The 14,980-nt window shown below is 38.3% G+C and overlaps 1 protein-coding gene across 1 annotated transcript; it reads left to right on the forward strand.

The window, feature by feature from the left end:
* The first annotated feature begins 415 nt into the window (after window positions 1-415).
* On the forward strand, window positions 416-12,238 carry LOC103150435 (MAU2 chromatid cohesion factor homolog). Its single transcript, XM_007570052.2, has 18 exons — window positions 416-690; window positions 988-1,071; window positions 1,227-1,322; window positions 2,411-2,505; window positions 3,114-3,141; window positions 3,303-3,458; window positions 3,582-3,728; window positions 3,920-4,010; window positions 4,134-4,237; window positions 5,493-5,570; window positions 7,265-7,330; window positions 7,439-7,522; window positions 7,979-8,028; window positions 8,127-8,204; window positions 8,298-8,409; window positions 10,434-10,524; window positions 10,656-10,783; window positions 10,942-12,238. Exons 1-18 carry the CDS (start codon window positions 457-459, stop codon window positions 11,014-11,016), a joined length of 1,797 nt encoding a protein of 598 aa, XP_007570114.1. The 5' UTR covers window positions 416-456; the 3' UTR covers window positions 11,017-12,238.
* The last annotated feature ends 2,742 nt before the right edge of the window (window positions 12,239-14,980 follow it).

Below are 14,980 nucleotides of genomic sequence, written 5' to 3' on the forward strand. Positions count from 1 at the left end.
TTACATGCATGCACAAGAGGAAGGGATTCTTGTTCAAATTTATCTTTGCAATACGGAAAGACATCTCAATGTCACGTTTTATTAATTTAGTACAACCCCCAATTCAGAAAAGATAAATTAACACAATTTGTTTCTTACAAAAAAATAAAAAATAAAACTCCACTGGAAAACGGACTTAGACCATCGTTTCTCTATTGGAACATAAACATGTGGAGAATATTGTTAAAATAGTAGTTGGGCGTATTAAATAAAATAAATATTTTCATAATAAAATTGGATTTGACCATTTCCTAAGCTATTTTTTAATTGAAATGACTGAAAAGGACACAACTAAAGTTTTTCTTCACAATTTGGAGCTGGAAAAAGCAACTTCGATCGTAGTCTGCTCTGTTTAGCCCAACCTGGCAACCCGCGGCTCTGGCCGTAGCGCTGAAAAACTTGTTGTTGTCTGGGAAAATGGCGTCAAACGTAGAGGCCCCGGAGCGTTGGTACCTCGCCCTCCTCGGCTTTGCGGAACATTTCCGAACCTCCAGTCCACCGAAAATACGGCTGTGCGTACACTGTCTACAGGCCGTGTTTCAGTTCAAGCCTCCGCAGAGGATCGAAGCTCGGACGCATCTCCAGCTGGGCTCGGTTCTCTACCATCACACCAAGAACAGCGAGCTGGCCCGCAACCACCTAGAGAAAGCGGTGAGGGGCGTTTGATCTGGGAAAGAGCGGGGATGCTGCAGAGAAGCGGAGGGAGTGTAGGCCGCGGGCAGTGAAAACACCGAACGGCGGAAGTGTTTAAATAGCTATTCATTCAAGAAGGTTACATTAGAAAAGAGGTTCTGATACGTGTTCAAATAATTTTGGTACAAAGTGTGTCGTTGTTTAAACCCTGTTCAACCACTTTACGCTCACGCGCTGGTTTTTACCAAATAAACTGCTGGTCAAATATTTACGCCCAGAATGTTGGCTGACAATATTTTGTCTCCTTTTTTGCAGTGGTTTATATCTCAACAACTTCCTCAGTTCGAAGATGTCAAATTTGAAGCTGCGAGTATTCTGTCGGAACTATTTTGCCAACAGGTAAAACATATAAAGACTTACTAAGATACTATTATGGTAAACAGAAATAAGAGTCGAGCCATACTTGTGCTTTTCAAAGACATTCACAAATGATTGTGATATTTGAGGGGGTGTTATTATGAACTGCTAACTGCCCGCATGTAATACATTTTCAGAATTTGGTGGACTCTGCAAAGCCCCTGCTGCGTAAAGCCATTCAGATTTCCCAGCAAACACCATACTGGCACTGCAGACTGCTGTTCCAGTTAGCGGTATGTATTACTTAAGTGGTATTAAAGTTTTCCTACTGAAAATGCACTGATCGCAGTTTTTGTGGCCGATTTCTTATCACCATCTTTTTTTTATTTCACATGCTAATGCAGCTGGTAGTCTGATTCTACTTTTGCTGGTTCATATAAATAGCAAATTGATCCGTCTTAACATGAAAATGTTTATATTACTTACATATGCTCTTAATAAAGCAAGCACTCAAAACAAATCACATTGTACCTTTCTCAGTTGCCGCATTTCTGGCACTGTTGGTACTCATGTACACCCTCCAACCCAGTAGGCGGCAGTAATGTACCTAATGCTTGCTAAGCTATAAAGAAGTTTCACAAGATGTTGATGTGTCGCATTTTGGTTAAAAAAAAATTACATAGACTAATTTTAATTTGATTTTTAAGTGTGCAAGAACACACAAGTTTACATAAGTTAGTTTACATAAACTAAAACAATGGTTTTCTCAAGAATGGTTTGAAAATACCAAACTCTCTGTACGTCACAAAAAAATACAACATTAATTCATGGTAAATCCAAAAAAAAGCCATCAGTAATGTTTTTTTGGTGGGGGGTGGGTTTGGCATTAATTATTCCCATTATCAAATGAGACAGTGTCACACTGCGTGGGGTGGGTTACATACTTCTGAAGTTAAATAGGACTTTACAGAGATATAAAACTAACTTATATGAACTTAAATATAAACTATGATTTGCTGTGTGGATGTGTCTTACCAACATGTGATTCCGCTAGCATTAGCTTTAGGAACGTCAAAGACTCAAAAAATAGCTTACTCTTTTTCTCTCATCAACAATTGTGTTGTTGTCAATGTGACCTGTTAGCACCTGTGTTTTGGTGCATTCACTAACTGTGTCTGACCTGCCTGTCGCCGATCAGGGCCACGGAATATTAAAATGATCAGATTTATTCTTGCTTTGTCTCTTTTTTTATATATTATTATTATTTCTTTTGTTTTAGTTGGAGAACAGAGTTAGACTTGCTGCATTTGGATTCTAGTTGCTTGAAAGTTAATAGTTGCCTGTATTGAGATGTTAAGGTTGTTTTCTTATCTCTTTTCAGCAACTTCATACTCTGGAGAAAGACCTGGTGTCAGCATGTGACCTTCTGGGAGTTGGTGCTGAGTATGCCCGAGTCGTGGGTTCAGAATATACCAGGTAAAAATCTCCGTCATTTGCAGTTTGCATGTTTAAAGCGTTACCTGGATGACATGGGGGGTGGGGGGGGATGTGACCATCATAGGATACCTAAACCAAAATGATCATTTTGTCCCGTTGACGAAAAGTAACTCTTTGCTGTAACTCCGACTGCTCTACTTGTGTGATTCGCTTCACCTGAATTTGTTATGTATTGGCTATTGCACACAAAATAATTAAGGGGGAAACCTCTTCAGGCTGTTTTTAGGTTTTATTTTTAATGTATGTGAAGGTGATGCGAATAGACTTTTAAATGTGACTATGTAAAACTTAAATAAATATAACATACTACATATAATTTTACAACATGGCGCAACCAAAATGTGTGGAAAATGAAGCTACTACTTTATTGCCGGACAAGTTTCCACTGCAAACAAATCAGTAAATTGATTTTAATTTTAAATGTACTAAGATTACAAATATCCTGTTTTCTTATTAAATAAGGCTTTTATTTGTGCTTGGAACTCTTATTAGTTGAGATTTGTATCTAACAATTAAGATTACATGGTATTTATCTGTAATAATTTGATGTGAACGTTGACTTAATTTTACTTTTTGCACTTTTTTAGGGCTTTGTTTCTTCTTAGTAAAGGCATGGTAAGTTTTCTCTTTCTATTTTTCTCTTCTCTGTAGCTAAGTTTTATCTTCATGTCTTCATATCTTTTTTTTTTTTTCTTTTCTACGTCTGCCACGAGGAAACCCGGCGTTAACTGTTTTAGTAATTCGTTTTGACCTGGGGATGTTTTCTAACCTTCCAGTTGCTGCTAATGGAGAGGAAGCTTGGCGAGGTGCATCCTCTTCTCACACTGTGTGGAACTATAGTAGAAAACTGGCAGGGAAACCCCATCCAGAAGGAATCACTGAGAGTCTTCTTCCTGGTACTACAAGTCACACACTACCTGGATGCTGGACAGGTAGGATGGGTGATGACAAAGTTATTATTTTTTTTTTTTAGATTTCTGAAGCGGGATGAGGATGGATGTGTAAAAGTTGACAGGAGTGACTACATTGTTTTGTTTTTTTCTTTTCTTTTTCAGGTAAAAAGCGTGAAGCCGTGTCTGAAGCAGCTGCAGCAGTGCATTCAGACCATCTCTACACTCCAAGATGATGAGATTTTACCCACCAACCCAGCTGACCTCTTCCACTGGCTGCCCAAGGAGCACATGTGTGTCCTCGTATATCTGGTAACGCTGATTTTCTTTCTTTCTTCCTTTCTTTTTTTCTGTTACTCAAAAGCTGTGTGCTTAGTTTCAGCAGAAGTCTCAAGCAATAGTCAAACCTGAACAAACATTAATTTAAAACTATTTAATTGTGCAAAAACATTGAATCAGAAACACTCTATTTTTTTGTGGGTTTTTTTATTTTCATTTTCCAGGTGACAGTCATGCACTCCATGCAGGCGGGCTATTTGGAGAAAGCCCAGAAGTACACAGACAAGGCTCTTATGCAACTGGAGAAACTCAAAAGTGAGTTTTTGAGTATCACTCTGTGGCTAACTTAATCAGCTTTGCTCTGTAAACTGTCCAGAAATCACTAAACGGTGCTGTTTGTTTTTGTTGTTTTTTTTACCACTAATCAATTGATGTCAGTGTTGGACTGCAGCCCCATCCTGTCTACCTTCCAAGTCATTCTGCTGGAGCACATCATCATGTGCCGACTCGTCACGGGCCACAAGGCCACGGCATTGCAGGAGGTACGTTGTTTCTATTCCTGTCACCATCCCTGCAGTTTATATTTAAATATGTGCCATCTTAAAAAAAAAAAAAGTCTTATATGGAACATTTGAAGCTCAGTTAGTTCTTTGTGACTTGAAGAAGTTTTAAGTTTTTCCAGCTTCTAACCAGAAAAAACTCACCTTTATAAACAAACTGAAACATTTTAAAAGGAAATTAAAAACAGGGGGAAATAATAATGATGTGTTTGCACACCTTAATGAAGACTGTGCTGAGAATTAACCACTACATCTGAACTCAAAATACACAGGAGCCATTTCAGCTGGCTATGATTACCTCCAAATGATTATTTTATATATAATAATTATTTTAATTTCCAAGGGATTGGCTGTAATGTGAAGACTGGGACTGGGGGCGGGGGACACATTTGAGGGATTCTAGAAGCATTTGCAAAAGTCTATCAAAAGTCAAATGAAACCAAGTTTGTTTTTTTTCTTTTTCTTTTTTTTTTGTTCATAATTCCAAAAAGGTATGTTTGGTGCAGAATTACTCTTTACAGGAGTAATAATGGATGCCGCTGTCTACGGATTGATTTTTAAGTTATTGAAAAATGGGAGCAAGATCACAACAAGACGGAGGAAGGAAAGCACATCTAATCCAGATTTGCTGCATCTGGCTTTTTCTGGTGCAAAACTATGATACAATATGGCCGTTCATACTGCAGACACTTTAAAAACCATCTGATGCATATCCAATTTAGTTCCACATATTGAAACGGGACCATTTTCTAAAAAAAAAAAAAAAAATTTATTTTGGTAAAAGGATCGGAACTGGGCTGTTCAGACCATGAAAACAGTCAAACACGGGTCGCATACGGGCAAAGTAAATCGGATTTGGGTTGCATTTACCTGCTGTGTGAACGTCGTCGTGAATTTCCCCAGCCACTGATCTGCTGAGGACTGGAGAAGCACAGGAGATGCCCTCACTGTCCGACAGATGCAAAGTGCGAAGATGTTCCACTTTGATCGAGTCCTTCCCAAAAAAAACCCAACTAAATCCAACCACATCATTTCAGTTTATTTGTCCCTTTTGAAAGATTTCAGTTTGTTTTTCCAAGTACGAAGCAAAGGTTAAATTTGACTTTGGAGATAGAAAATGGTCTGAAATTATTTATCTTAGTCCCTTTTTTCTTTTTTAAACATCACTAAAAGTTTGTGTTAACTCTGTGTCAAAACAGAATTTGCATACTTGATGAACATTTGTGTGTCTGTTTAGATTTCACAGGTTTGTCAACTGTGCCAACAGTCCCCCAGGTTATTCAACAACCATGCTGCTCAACTACACACACTATTAGTGAGTATTTTAAACCAAAACTTTCTTTAATATTGCTGGTTGTGCTTTTCTAAAAGTGAAGAGACTACAAATTCTCTTTCTAATATTCCAGTAATGATCCTAATTTGGTGACCAATTTGGCATTATGGACTCATAAGAGGGTTACCAGCAATTCAGTATGCAATTCAGGTGCAAGACTGGTCAGAAAGGGGTTAATGGTAGACGTGCCTGAGCCAATCAGAAAAGTTGTTTATCGCACAGAGGACAGAGAAAACCGGAGATGTCCTGCAGAGGGCTGGGCATTGTACCTGCTTTCTGAAGCTCTGAACAGTAGATTATTGTAGGAAAATAGTGCATCAGTATGCTTTAAGCGTAGCTAGTAAGTTCCTAAAGTAGATAAAAGATTGCAAAATCAGCCGAGCATTAAACAGGCGCAGCATCGGCCACTGCTGCAAAGTTGCTCCGAAAGTGGAGAACTGCAGAGCAGGTGGCAAATGTAAACTACCAAAATGGTCACGGCTCGATCGTTACTAACGTAGCAACAAACCGGATTCGCAAACTCCACTCTGACTCAGCAATACCTCATAGTTCTGCACTGTTTTCTAAGATACGAATTGATAGGAATCAAATAGACGCACTGTCATTACCAAAGACGCGGCTCGTCAGAGACCGGCCTGCTGCCAGCGTTGGTAAATAATTTCTGTTTAGCTTGTCCGTTTTGGTGGCCACCGCACTTCATCTCTGTAAAGTTCGCAACCACCAACCCACAAGGTCAGACCCAGTAATGAAAATGCATTTCTTTTTAACGCAGTTCAAGTCTCGGTAGTGGAGGAGCGGAGTGTCTCAACTTGTCAAATGATCTCCGTTCCAGAGAAATTACCTGACTTAATAACACAGCTGTACATATTTACCTGGACCGTTTTTTTTGTTTTTGTTTTGTTTTGTTTTCTGTGTGGCACCAAATTACTTTCTGAGTCATCACTTGAGTTGTGTAGCGTTTTGAGACAGTCTGCAGCTTCTTTTGTTAAACTTTTGTTTAGGTCGGTACTGACTGTTCTTGCAGTGGTTGCCATTAAACTTTGCAAAAGAAACCCGTAGCTTATTATTAGCTGAAAATAGCTCTATGTTTATTTTAAGTTATGTTATATGTGAAAACAGTTGAAGGAATAGTTTTGGGACTCGGGATGAAATTACAGTGAAAGACTTGTAGATATTACGGAACACACTCGCCTGCAAAAAAAAAGAAAAGGAGTTGTTGTTTTTCGTCTGGAGAATCTAAAATTGTAGAATTTAATTTTTTTTTAAGAATTAAAATTTCCATTTTCTAGAATTTCTACTAAGGGAGGAAAATGTCATAATACACAAAGTGTTGGGTTATTTACCAAGGTTATAGACAAAAGAAGGACTATTAGCACTAGAGGCTTTCATGTTTTTAATCCAGTGGCAAGGTTCCCAAACAGTCTTGAAAATAAGTAATTATGGTTAAAAAAAAAAAAATGCTTGGTCTGCCTTTGAAGCAGAAACCCTGCCAAACAAGTGTTGTGGTGTTTCGTGAATCTGTAATTTACACCCAGCCAGGTGAACGTTTTATCCTCAAATTTCCAGAATATTAAAGAGATTTTGCAAGCCTGGAAAACTGCTTAAACTGGAATTTTGAAATGGAAAAATGATTCAAAATCCCGTCAAATAACTTTCCTCCGACTTCCACCTCCCAGGGTCTGTACTGCATCTCAGTGAACTGTATGGACAACGCAGAAGCACAGTTTACCACAGCGTTGCGGGTGAGTGCGTTGCGATTGCACATCGACGCCGCCATCGTTTTGGTCTCGCCCTTCTCTGCGCTGTAGTTGCTCTGTGTTCTTGTCACCAAGTCGCTGTTTGTGTTGCAGCTCACCACACACCAGGAGCTGTGGACGTACATTGTAACCAACCTGGCCAGTGTGTACATCAGGGAAGGAAACAGACACCAGGAGGTGAGAAAAGGGTTCATTTTACGCTTTTTAGGTTGGAGTATTTCAATGTATTTATCATTATTAGCTGAATCTACTTTTTTATAGCAAACATTTATAAAAAAAAGGAAAAAAAAAAAGTAGATTGCATTTTTCTTATGGTCTACTTCAAATCAACTGATGCTCAATATTTTAATGCTTGTCTTTATCGGTCAAGGAGTTAAACCATGAATGTGTGAAGTTCAGTTGAAAAGCAGTTGCTTTTAATTTTTTTTTTCTTTTTTGGCCGCCAGGGGGCGCCCCTGTTTTCCCACTCGGTAGAAAACAATGCTCACCAGACTGGCGAAGCGTGTTCAAACTAACAACGTTCTTCTTCTAAGGACAAAGTTTAAAATGCATGAAAACCAAAGGCGTTTTCAGAATCGAACACATTAATATTTGAAGCGTATTAACATGCTCGTGTTTTTATCTCTTTTCCAGCTGTACGGCCTCTTGGAGAGAATAAACCCGGATCATAATTTCCCAGTCAGGTAGAAGTTGGTTAATGTATTATTTTACGTTAAAGCACCACTTTATAAAATAGTTTTGTTGTCGACACTTAAACTATTTCCTCTTTGTTTCGATTCAGCTCCCACTGCCTCCGCGCTGCAGCCTTTTACATAAGGGGACTCCTGTCCTTTTTTCAGGGACGCTACAACGAGGCAAAGTACGGGAACTTCAAAGTTCGCCGCTCCAAAAATTGAAACCCCCAAATGCAAAGTTCTGCCTTATGCTCACGCTGGTTCTTTATTCGTTCTAGGCGCTTCCTAAGAGAAACTCTGAAAATGTCTAACGCTGAGGATCTGAACAGACTCACAGCCTGCTCTCTGGTTCTGCTGGGCCACATTTTCTATGTACTGGGCAACCACAGAGTAAGACAAACGCCTAGCAAACATTGCTGACACTTGCACTAAAACGGCTCTCTTTTATATGAAACAACTGGACTGCGATTAAGGTTGAAGCACAAGGTCACCAGGACAGAACATTGTGGTTTCTTTGTTTTGTTTTTCTTCTTAAAGTCAGACTGTCCTTTTTATCCAATTATGTTTAACCTCTGGAACAGAAAACTGCAAGTTTTTTTTCTGACCAGCCAAACCTAAAATAAATCAACTAGATCAGACTTGTAACAGCCTTTACTTTTGGACTATGATGATATTGGAGTGGGTAGTGAATAAAAAAAGTGCAGCTTATCGATTTGAGTGGTATAAACGATTAACCCAAAGCAGCTCGGCCAAATTTATTGGTCAAGATTGTTTTAATTAATATTAGTAGTAGTTTTATGCTAGTTTTTGATTGACAAATTCAATTCCAGTATATATCTCCTCATGTTTATGCACTGCAGTAGTAGAGATACACTAATGAGAATTTTTTTCTAGATGTTTTTTGACCAGCCAATACCAAATTCAGCTGATTTTGATTTCTCTTCAAGAACTATAGCAGAGATGATTGAGAACAACATTCAGATTTTATTTTCTTATTCATATTCTTGCAGTAATTGCTTTTTTTATTGGGGAAGAGCCTGTATGAGAGAGGAGTCACTGTAAAACTGAATTTTAATGTTGCGAACAAAGAAAGATGAGGTAAAGATGACATTTTAAAGTCTTTTCAACCTCTCATTACTAAAAGTCAGTTTGCTTCCAACTTTTCTTTCCACAATATTGTTAATATTTTATTACTTTATTACTTTAACACACCTCACTGATACTGAAAATGGCTTCCTTTGAGATCTGTTTGCTCGCTAGCAACGGCCACGCAGAAAAGGGCAGCTAACACAAACCTTAGGTATGTTGCGTTCACTGGTCGTAAAAAGAGTCGTATTTTCGAGTTCCCAAACTGCCGCGAAAGCTGAAAATGGTCCAATTCCTTTCTCTGTGCACGTCTGTCCATTAACCAATCAAATGCGAGGTTGCAAGAGTGTGTGCGTCTCTCTTCTGGCAGAAATGCTCTAAAGGCGTCGGTGCACGAGCCTGATAAACATTTTCCTCATGTTTTCTTTCAGATCTCTGGTTAAGTCTGCTGTGAGCAAAACCTGATGCAGAAACCTGCTGTTTCGAACTACTGAATTAGCTTTTTTTTTTTTTTTTTTTTTTTTTTTTTTTTTTCTGAGATTAAACTTTGACACAACAGACTCCAAAATGTAATCTTCAAGCTTGAAACGAAAATAAATGAAATGATTAACCAATCATTTGCCCAGAGTAGGAAAATATGCCTCTGAAATAACCAAAGCAGCTTCATTTATAGACGCCTTATAAACACCCACAAGACCAAAGCGCTGTATGCAAGATGAGCAATCAGACAATACAAAAAAAAAAAAATCTAAATAACCTGAAAAGAAAAAAAATCTCTATATTAAAATAAAACATTTATGTTTGTATAACATATTTTTCCTCATTAACATTTGTAAAGCTGGATACTGTGATCTGAAGTTCAGTCTGTTTTGGTTGTAAAAAAAAAAAACAACAAAAAAAAAAAACTCATTTGGCCGTAGGGATGCAATCAATTGGGATTAAGTTCCAGCTGACCCAAATTACTAAAACTGATAGAAAAAAAAAAAAAAAAAACCTCTGGTGGTTGCGGTCAGTTATCTAATGATCCTTAGAAAGAGGCCACACCCCCTTTTAAACATCCTGTATTCCAGGCAATGAAATTTTAATTGCTTGAAGCCTCGGACACAATATGAATATATTAATATATCTAATAAATGATTCAGTATTTGTAGGAGTCTTCTCACTAAACATGATTACAAGCTCTTCTCCCAATCGTGATTGTAGCAGCAGACATTTAAATCTGTGGAAACGATGTAAATTTGAGAGCATTGGTATTTTTGTTCAATACGTGATTATTATTACTATTGCAGCAATTAAAGTTTGTTTTATATCATTATTGCTCCCTTTAGGAAAGCAACAACATGGTTGTACCTGCCATGCAGCTAGCCAGCAAAATCCCTGATATGTCTGTGCAGCTCTGGTCTTCGGCGCTGTTGAAAGGTCCGTACTTCACTTTTCATTGTTTGCTTCCCGGAGAGACGAGCGCGAGCCTCGCACAGTCCCAGCAGGGTTGCGCCTCGTGGATTGGTGCTTCAAAATGAAAGGCTGAAACCCTACTGTCATTCTTGCAGACTTGAACAAGGCCCTTGGAAACAACATCGATGCCCACGAGGCTGCACAGATGCACCAGAATTTCTCCCAGCAGCTCCTGCAGGACCACATCGCGGCCTGCAGCCTTCCTGAGCATAACCTCATCAGCGTACGTAAAGCAGATTTGAGGAAGTCATAATCTTCAGTTGTCGCCTCACCGTGTTTTTTTCCCTTTCGTGAAATCTGCACATTTACCTCGTTAGTGCATCTCTTTTGCTTTCGACGCGCGTTGTAATGCTGCAGTCGCACAATTTGTTTGTCTTCCAGTGGACGGACGGCCCCCCTCCCGTTCAGATCCAAGCCCAGAACGGTCCAACCACGAGCCTCGCAAGTCTGCTATGAGGAGCCTCCTGATGCATGATTGTAGCTGGTAAATTACCACAAGCAGCAATTTGATGCCTAAAAAAAACCTGCTATCCACACCACTGTAGCTTAAAAAAAAAGGATTTTTAACAAGTGACAGGTTGGACGTTCACTTTATTTGCTTCTGAAGATTACTTCCTGATTGTCTGCTACTAATTTTTCCTAACGTTATCAAACAATAACACTCTGGCGGCATGGACTTGGGGCACAAGATCCGGGTATGACTGTTGGTTTTTGGGAGGAAGGACACATGGCAATGTATAAAAGGGCTTCATTGCCTCAGATGTAGGGATTTGAGTTTGCCAGGATTATCTTCTATTTCCATTTCTTGGAAAAGATCCAGTTAGATATGGGCAGTAAAAAATATGTAGAAGAAATTAATTTATTCATGTTGCTATTTTTGTAACTGTTGATAAATATTTTACATCTTGCCTTTTTTTGTATGGAAGCTGTTTTTTCTCTCTCATGCGTGGAAGTTACTAATGTGGACTCCCTGCACTATAGTTTTTTTTTTTTGTTTTTTGTTTTTTTTTTCAGCTGGTGCACGAACCGTAAATTTTTGATGTTTTTTTTGTTTTGCACAAAATCCACAGTAGGTAATATAGACATGTAACTTATTTTCACAATATATTCATTTGAAAAGTCTGTGTAAAAGAAAGAGGAAAAAAAATAAAAAGTATCAGCATATGTTGTTTTGAGGCACAATCCACTGTGTTTAGGGGATGCATTTTAAATACTAGTAGAATTTATCATATTATCACTAATATCCTTAAAAAATACACATTTCTCTCATGTATTTGTTTAAGTTCCTTTATAGAGTATTTCTCGTTCATGTTTTTTTTTTCTTTCCACAAATCAGCATTTTTTTTTCCCCAAACATTGGAAAAAAAGATTTATTTTATTGTTCTAATTTGTCTTGATAGTCCTACTAAATGAGCTTTTCACAGTATGTTTGTATAAATTTGCCACTTGTCGAACCTTTTATTGTACAGTGACATTTTATAAATTCAATTTAGTAAAGTGTGATACGTATTATTTTAGCTACCCTACGTAGGTATCTCAATGCTTGGTATTTAAAGCACTGTAAGAGGTGGACACACAGTTTAAGCTTCAGTACTAGCCATATTTTATCCAATGCCTCTGTTTTTAATTCTTACATTGTTTTCAATATTTTTTCCAATAAAAATATGATTGAAATCTGTCAGTTTATTGACTGATGTCTCCATTCCGATGTCTTTCTTTTTTTTTGTGACTTGTGCCCACTTCCTTATCAAAGAAGTGTGGAATCTGTGTGCTTGGATAAATGCTCAGTCAATCATATTGATTGAACATGCGCAGCATTTGAATGAGGCAGCAAATTTAGTCATTTGTGTGATCACTCCAGTAATGTGTTATACTTTCAGTGTGCGCTGAAAGGGCAGGTTAGAACGTCGATTTGCTGAAATTGTTTTGATTTTGTAAAACTGCTTGACTAAGGATCAGACCAGACTGGTCAAGGACAGAACTGCTGAAGTAACAAGTAGGACTGAGCTAGAAAACAATGAGCTAAGTCTGAATATCTCACAGGACATTGTTCAGGTCTATCATCTGAAATGGAACAAGTAAGCCACAGCTGCAGTTTCACCGAGACGTAGCCGTCTACCCAAAGCGACAGTCGGGCATTTGTCAGTGAGGCATTTTGGGGGGGATTTGTTTCACCGGCGAGAACTACAGAGATCTACAGCTTAGGTTTTGTCACCAAAACAAACACTACTTCCACGTCCACAAATATGGCTTTTATGAGATCTTGGCAAAAAGAAATCCATAACAATTTCCATAGAAGATGGTGCTCTGGTCAAATAAGACCAAACCTGAACTCTCCATCTTACAAGGGAAAGGCTGTGATTGCTGCGAAGCTCCATGAAGACAAGAGTATTGTGGAAAAAATTCACTTTTTTTGATTTTCCCTCATCAAAAACATACCTGGAGTGTTTGGTTTGATTTGTTCATGCATGTTAATATCTCATGGAAGCTATTTGGAGTGTCTAAACTCTTGCTTTCATATCATAAGAGCTTCTCTTTCATAAGAGCTGCTTATATCCACTTATCCTCCTTGGAGCTCCTCACAGATCACTCTCTCCCATGCGCCTTCACCACTCATCTCCTCTAGACTAGCAGCAGCAGCAATTAGCAAACACCTGGTGGAACTGCAAGTCTGCTGAGCTTCCCGTACGGACTACTTCTCAGTACAATTCTTCTAAGAATGGTTGTATACAGCGTAATGAGAAGCATCGTTGTGACTATGTGCTAAAGGCAAAGTGTCGGAAATAGGAGCTTCTTGAAGAGACGGTTGCCAAATTTCAAGGCGTCAAATTACGAAGTCAAATTTCTTTTGTCATGTTTGATATTTACAGCATTTTTATAATAACTGAAAGTGACACCATTTCTTCATTATTTTATAAAATAGCATTATCTGCCTGGAAAATACCCAATTACTGTTGCAAGTTTAAAAAAAAAAAAAAAACGGGTAATTTTTTTTAAATTGTATAATATTCTTGCATAGTGGCCAAGTGTCAAGGCCAATTGTCTTCAGCTCCTCAGTGACCAGTTTCCTGCCAGTTTGCCTGCATCAACAAAACTGGCATAAATAGTCCAACTGCATCCTCATAATGTTACAAAGGGCTGCTTGTGATCCATCATTTATTCCTGTGCGTGTTGAACAAGGAAATGAACTAAAACATTTACCAACCCTTGAAGACTGACTTTGGACACCACGGCTCAAGCCAGTCAGTGACCATCAACTTTTTGAAGTCACATCTTCAGCCCCCTAATGCCCTTACTGAGCAGAGAGGCTAAGAAAAGATCTACTACCAAGTACTCGTACCTGGAAAAAACAACTAGAGACAGGTCTGGTATGTTATAGTGGAAAAGTAGCTTTATTGGTCTAGAAGACAGTTCTGGAGAACATGGGACATAAAACATACAGCCCGAGCTTCAATAGAAAGCATATTCATGAGTTTGAATTACCAAGTCAAAGAGGACAGCTAGATATTCCTGAGAACGTGTGGCAACTTGAAAATTGCGATTCGCAGGTACTCTTTAAGCATAACTCTGACAATGAACAATTTCCCGTGAAGAAAAAAATCTGAAAACATTGGCCTTTACATGTGCATAGCTGGTAGACATGCCCCCAAAAGACTTACAGCTTTTATTGCAAAGTGCTGACTTGGAGTGGGGGGGGGGCTGAAAACAAATACATGACATACTTTTCAGTTCGTTATAAAAACAACTGGAAACAATGTGACATGTTTTGTCCACTCGATTATTCCCTCCACTACTGTGCATTAAAATCATTAAAATAGAAATTTCTATGATTTCAACATGACAAAACGTGAAAAGGTTGTGTGCTTTTCCAAAGAACTATATCTTGTAAAGGTGCAGTTCAAATGCATGCCTTTAGATGCCTTCAAGCAGAAATGAACACAAGACGGAAACTGATTCCTTATTGCATTATCTGGTTTATGTCACAGCAGAACAGGGACAAACTTTTTAAACTGTATATGGTTTGTGCAGCTTTCTTTCACGCAGACATTTCTAAATAAATGAATATATTCATTAAAAAGACATGAACTTTATTGAATGAGCTCTTGCAAAGACAGTGCATGATTCGAGTTAAAAATATATATTCTTTTATCTTTTATACAATGAAGAGGCGTAACATTAAATAGGCTACCTGTTGACCGGGACGAATTATCCTGTGTCAAAACTGTAAATAGATTATGGGACTCAATTAATTACTAACAGCGGAAGCTATTTTATTTATGCATAGAAGATGCACATTAAAAATGAACATGCGTGTAATATATCAAACTCCAAAGTCAAAGCATTCGCAAAAAATGTATTAGTCCTACTCCTCAGTCACTTCCGTGAAGTCGTTCCAGAACATATCTTTTTTCCTTCCATC

The sequence above is a fragment of the Poecilia formosa genome, unplaced genomic scaffold, assembly GCF_000485575.1.
Source record: "Poecilia formosa unplaced genomic scaffold, Poecilia_formosa-5.1.2 Scaffold254, whole genome shotgun sequence".
Lineage (NCBI taxonomy): Eukaryota > Metazoa > Chordata > Actinopteri > Cyprinodontiformes > Poeciliidae > Poecilia > Poecilia formosa.

What these genes read in the sequence shown, in the direction of transcription:
- LOC103150435 (XM_007570052.2), top strand. Translation starts at nt 457, where the DNA reads ATGGCGTCAAACGTAGAGGCCCCGGAGCGTTGGTACCTCGCCCTCCTC. An exon ending in ACTACCTGGATGCTGGACAG is followed by an intron (nt 3,459 to 3,581) that starts GTAGGATGGGTG and finishes TTTCTTTTTCAG; the next exon opens with GTAAAAAGCGTGAAGCCGTG. An exon ending in GCAACTGGAGAAACTCAAAA is followed by an intron (nt 4,011 to 4,133) that starts GTGAGTTTTTGA and finishes AATTGATGTCAG; the next exon opens with TGTTGGACTGCAGCCCCATC.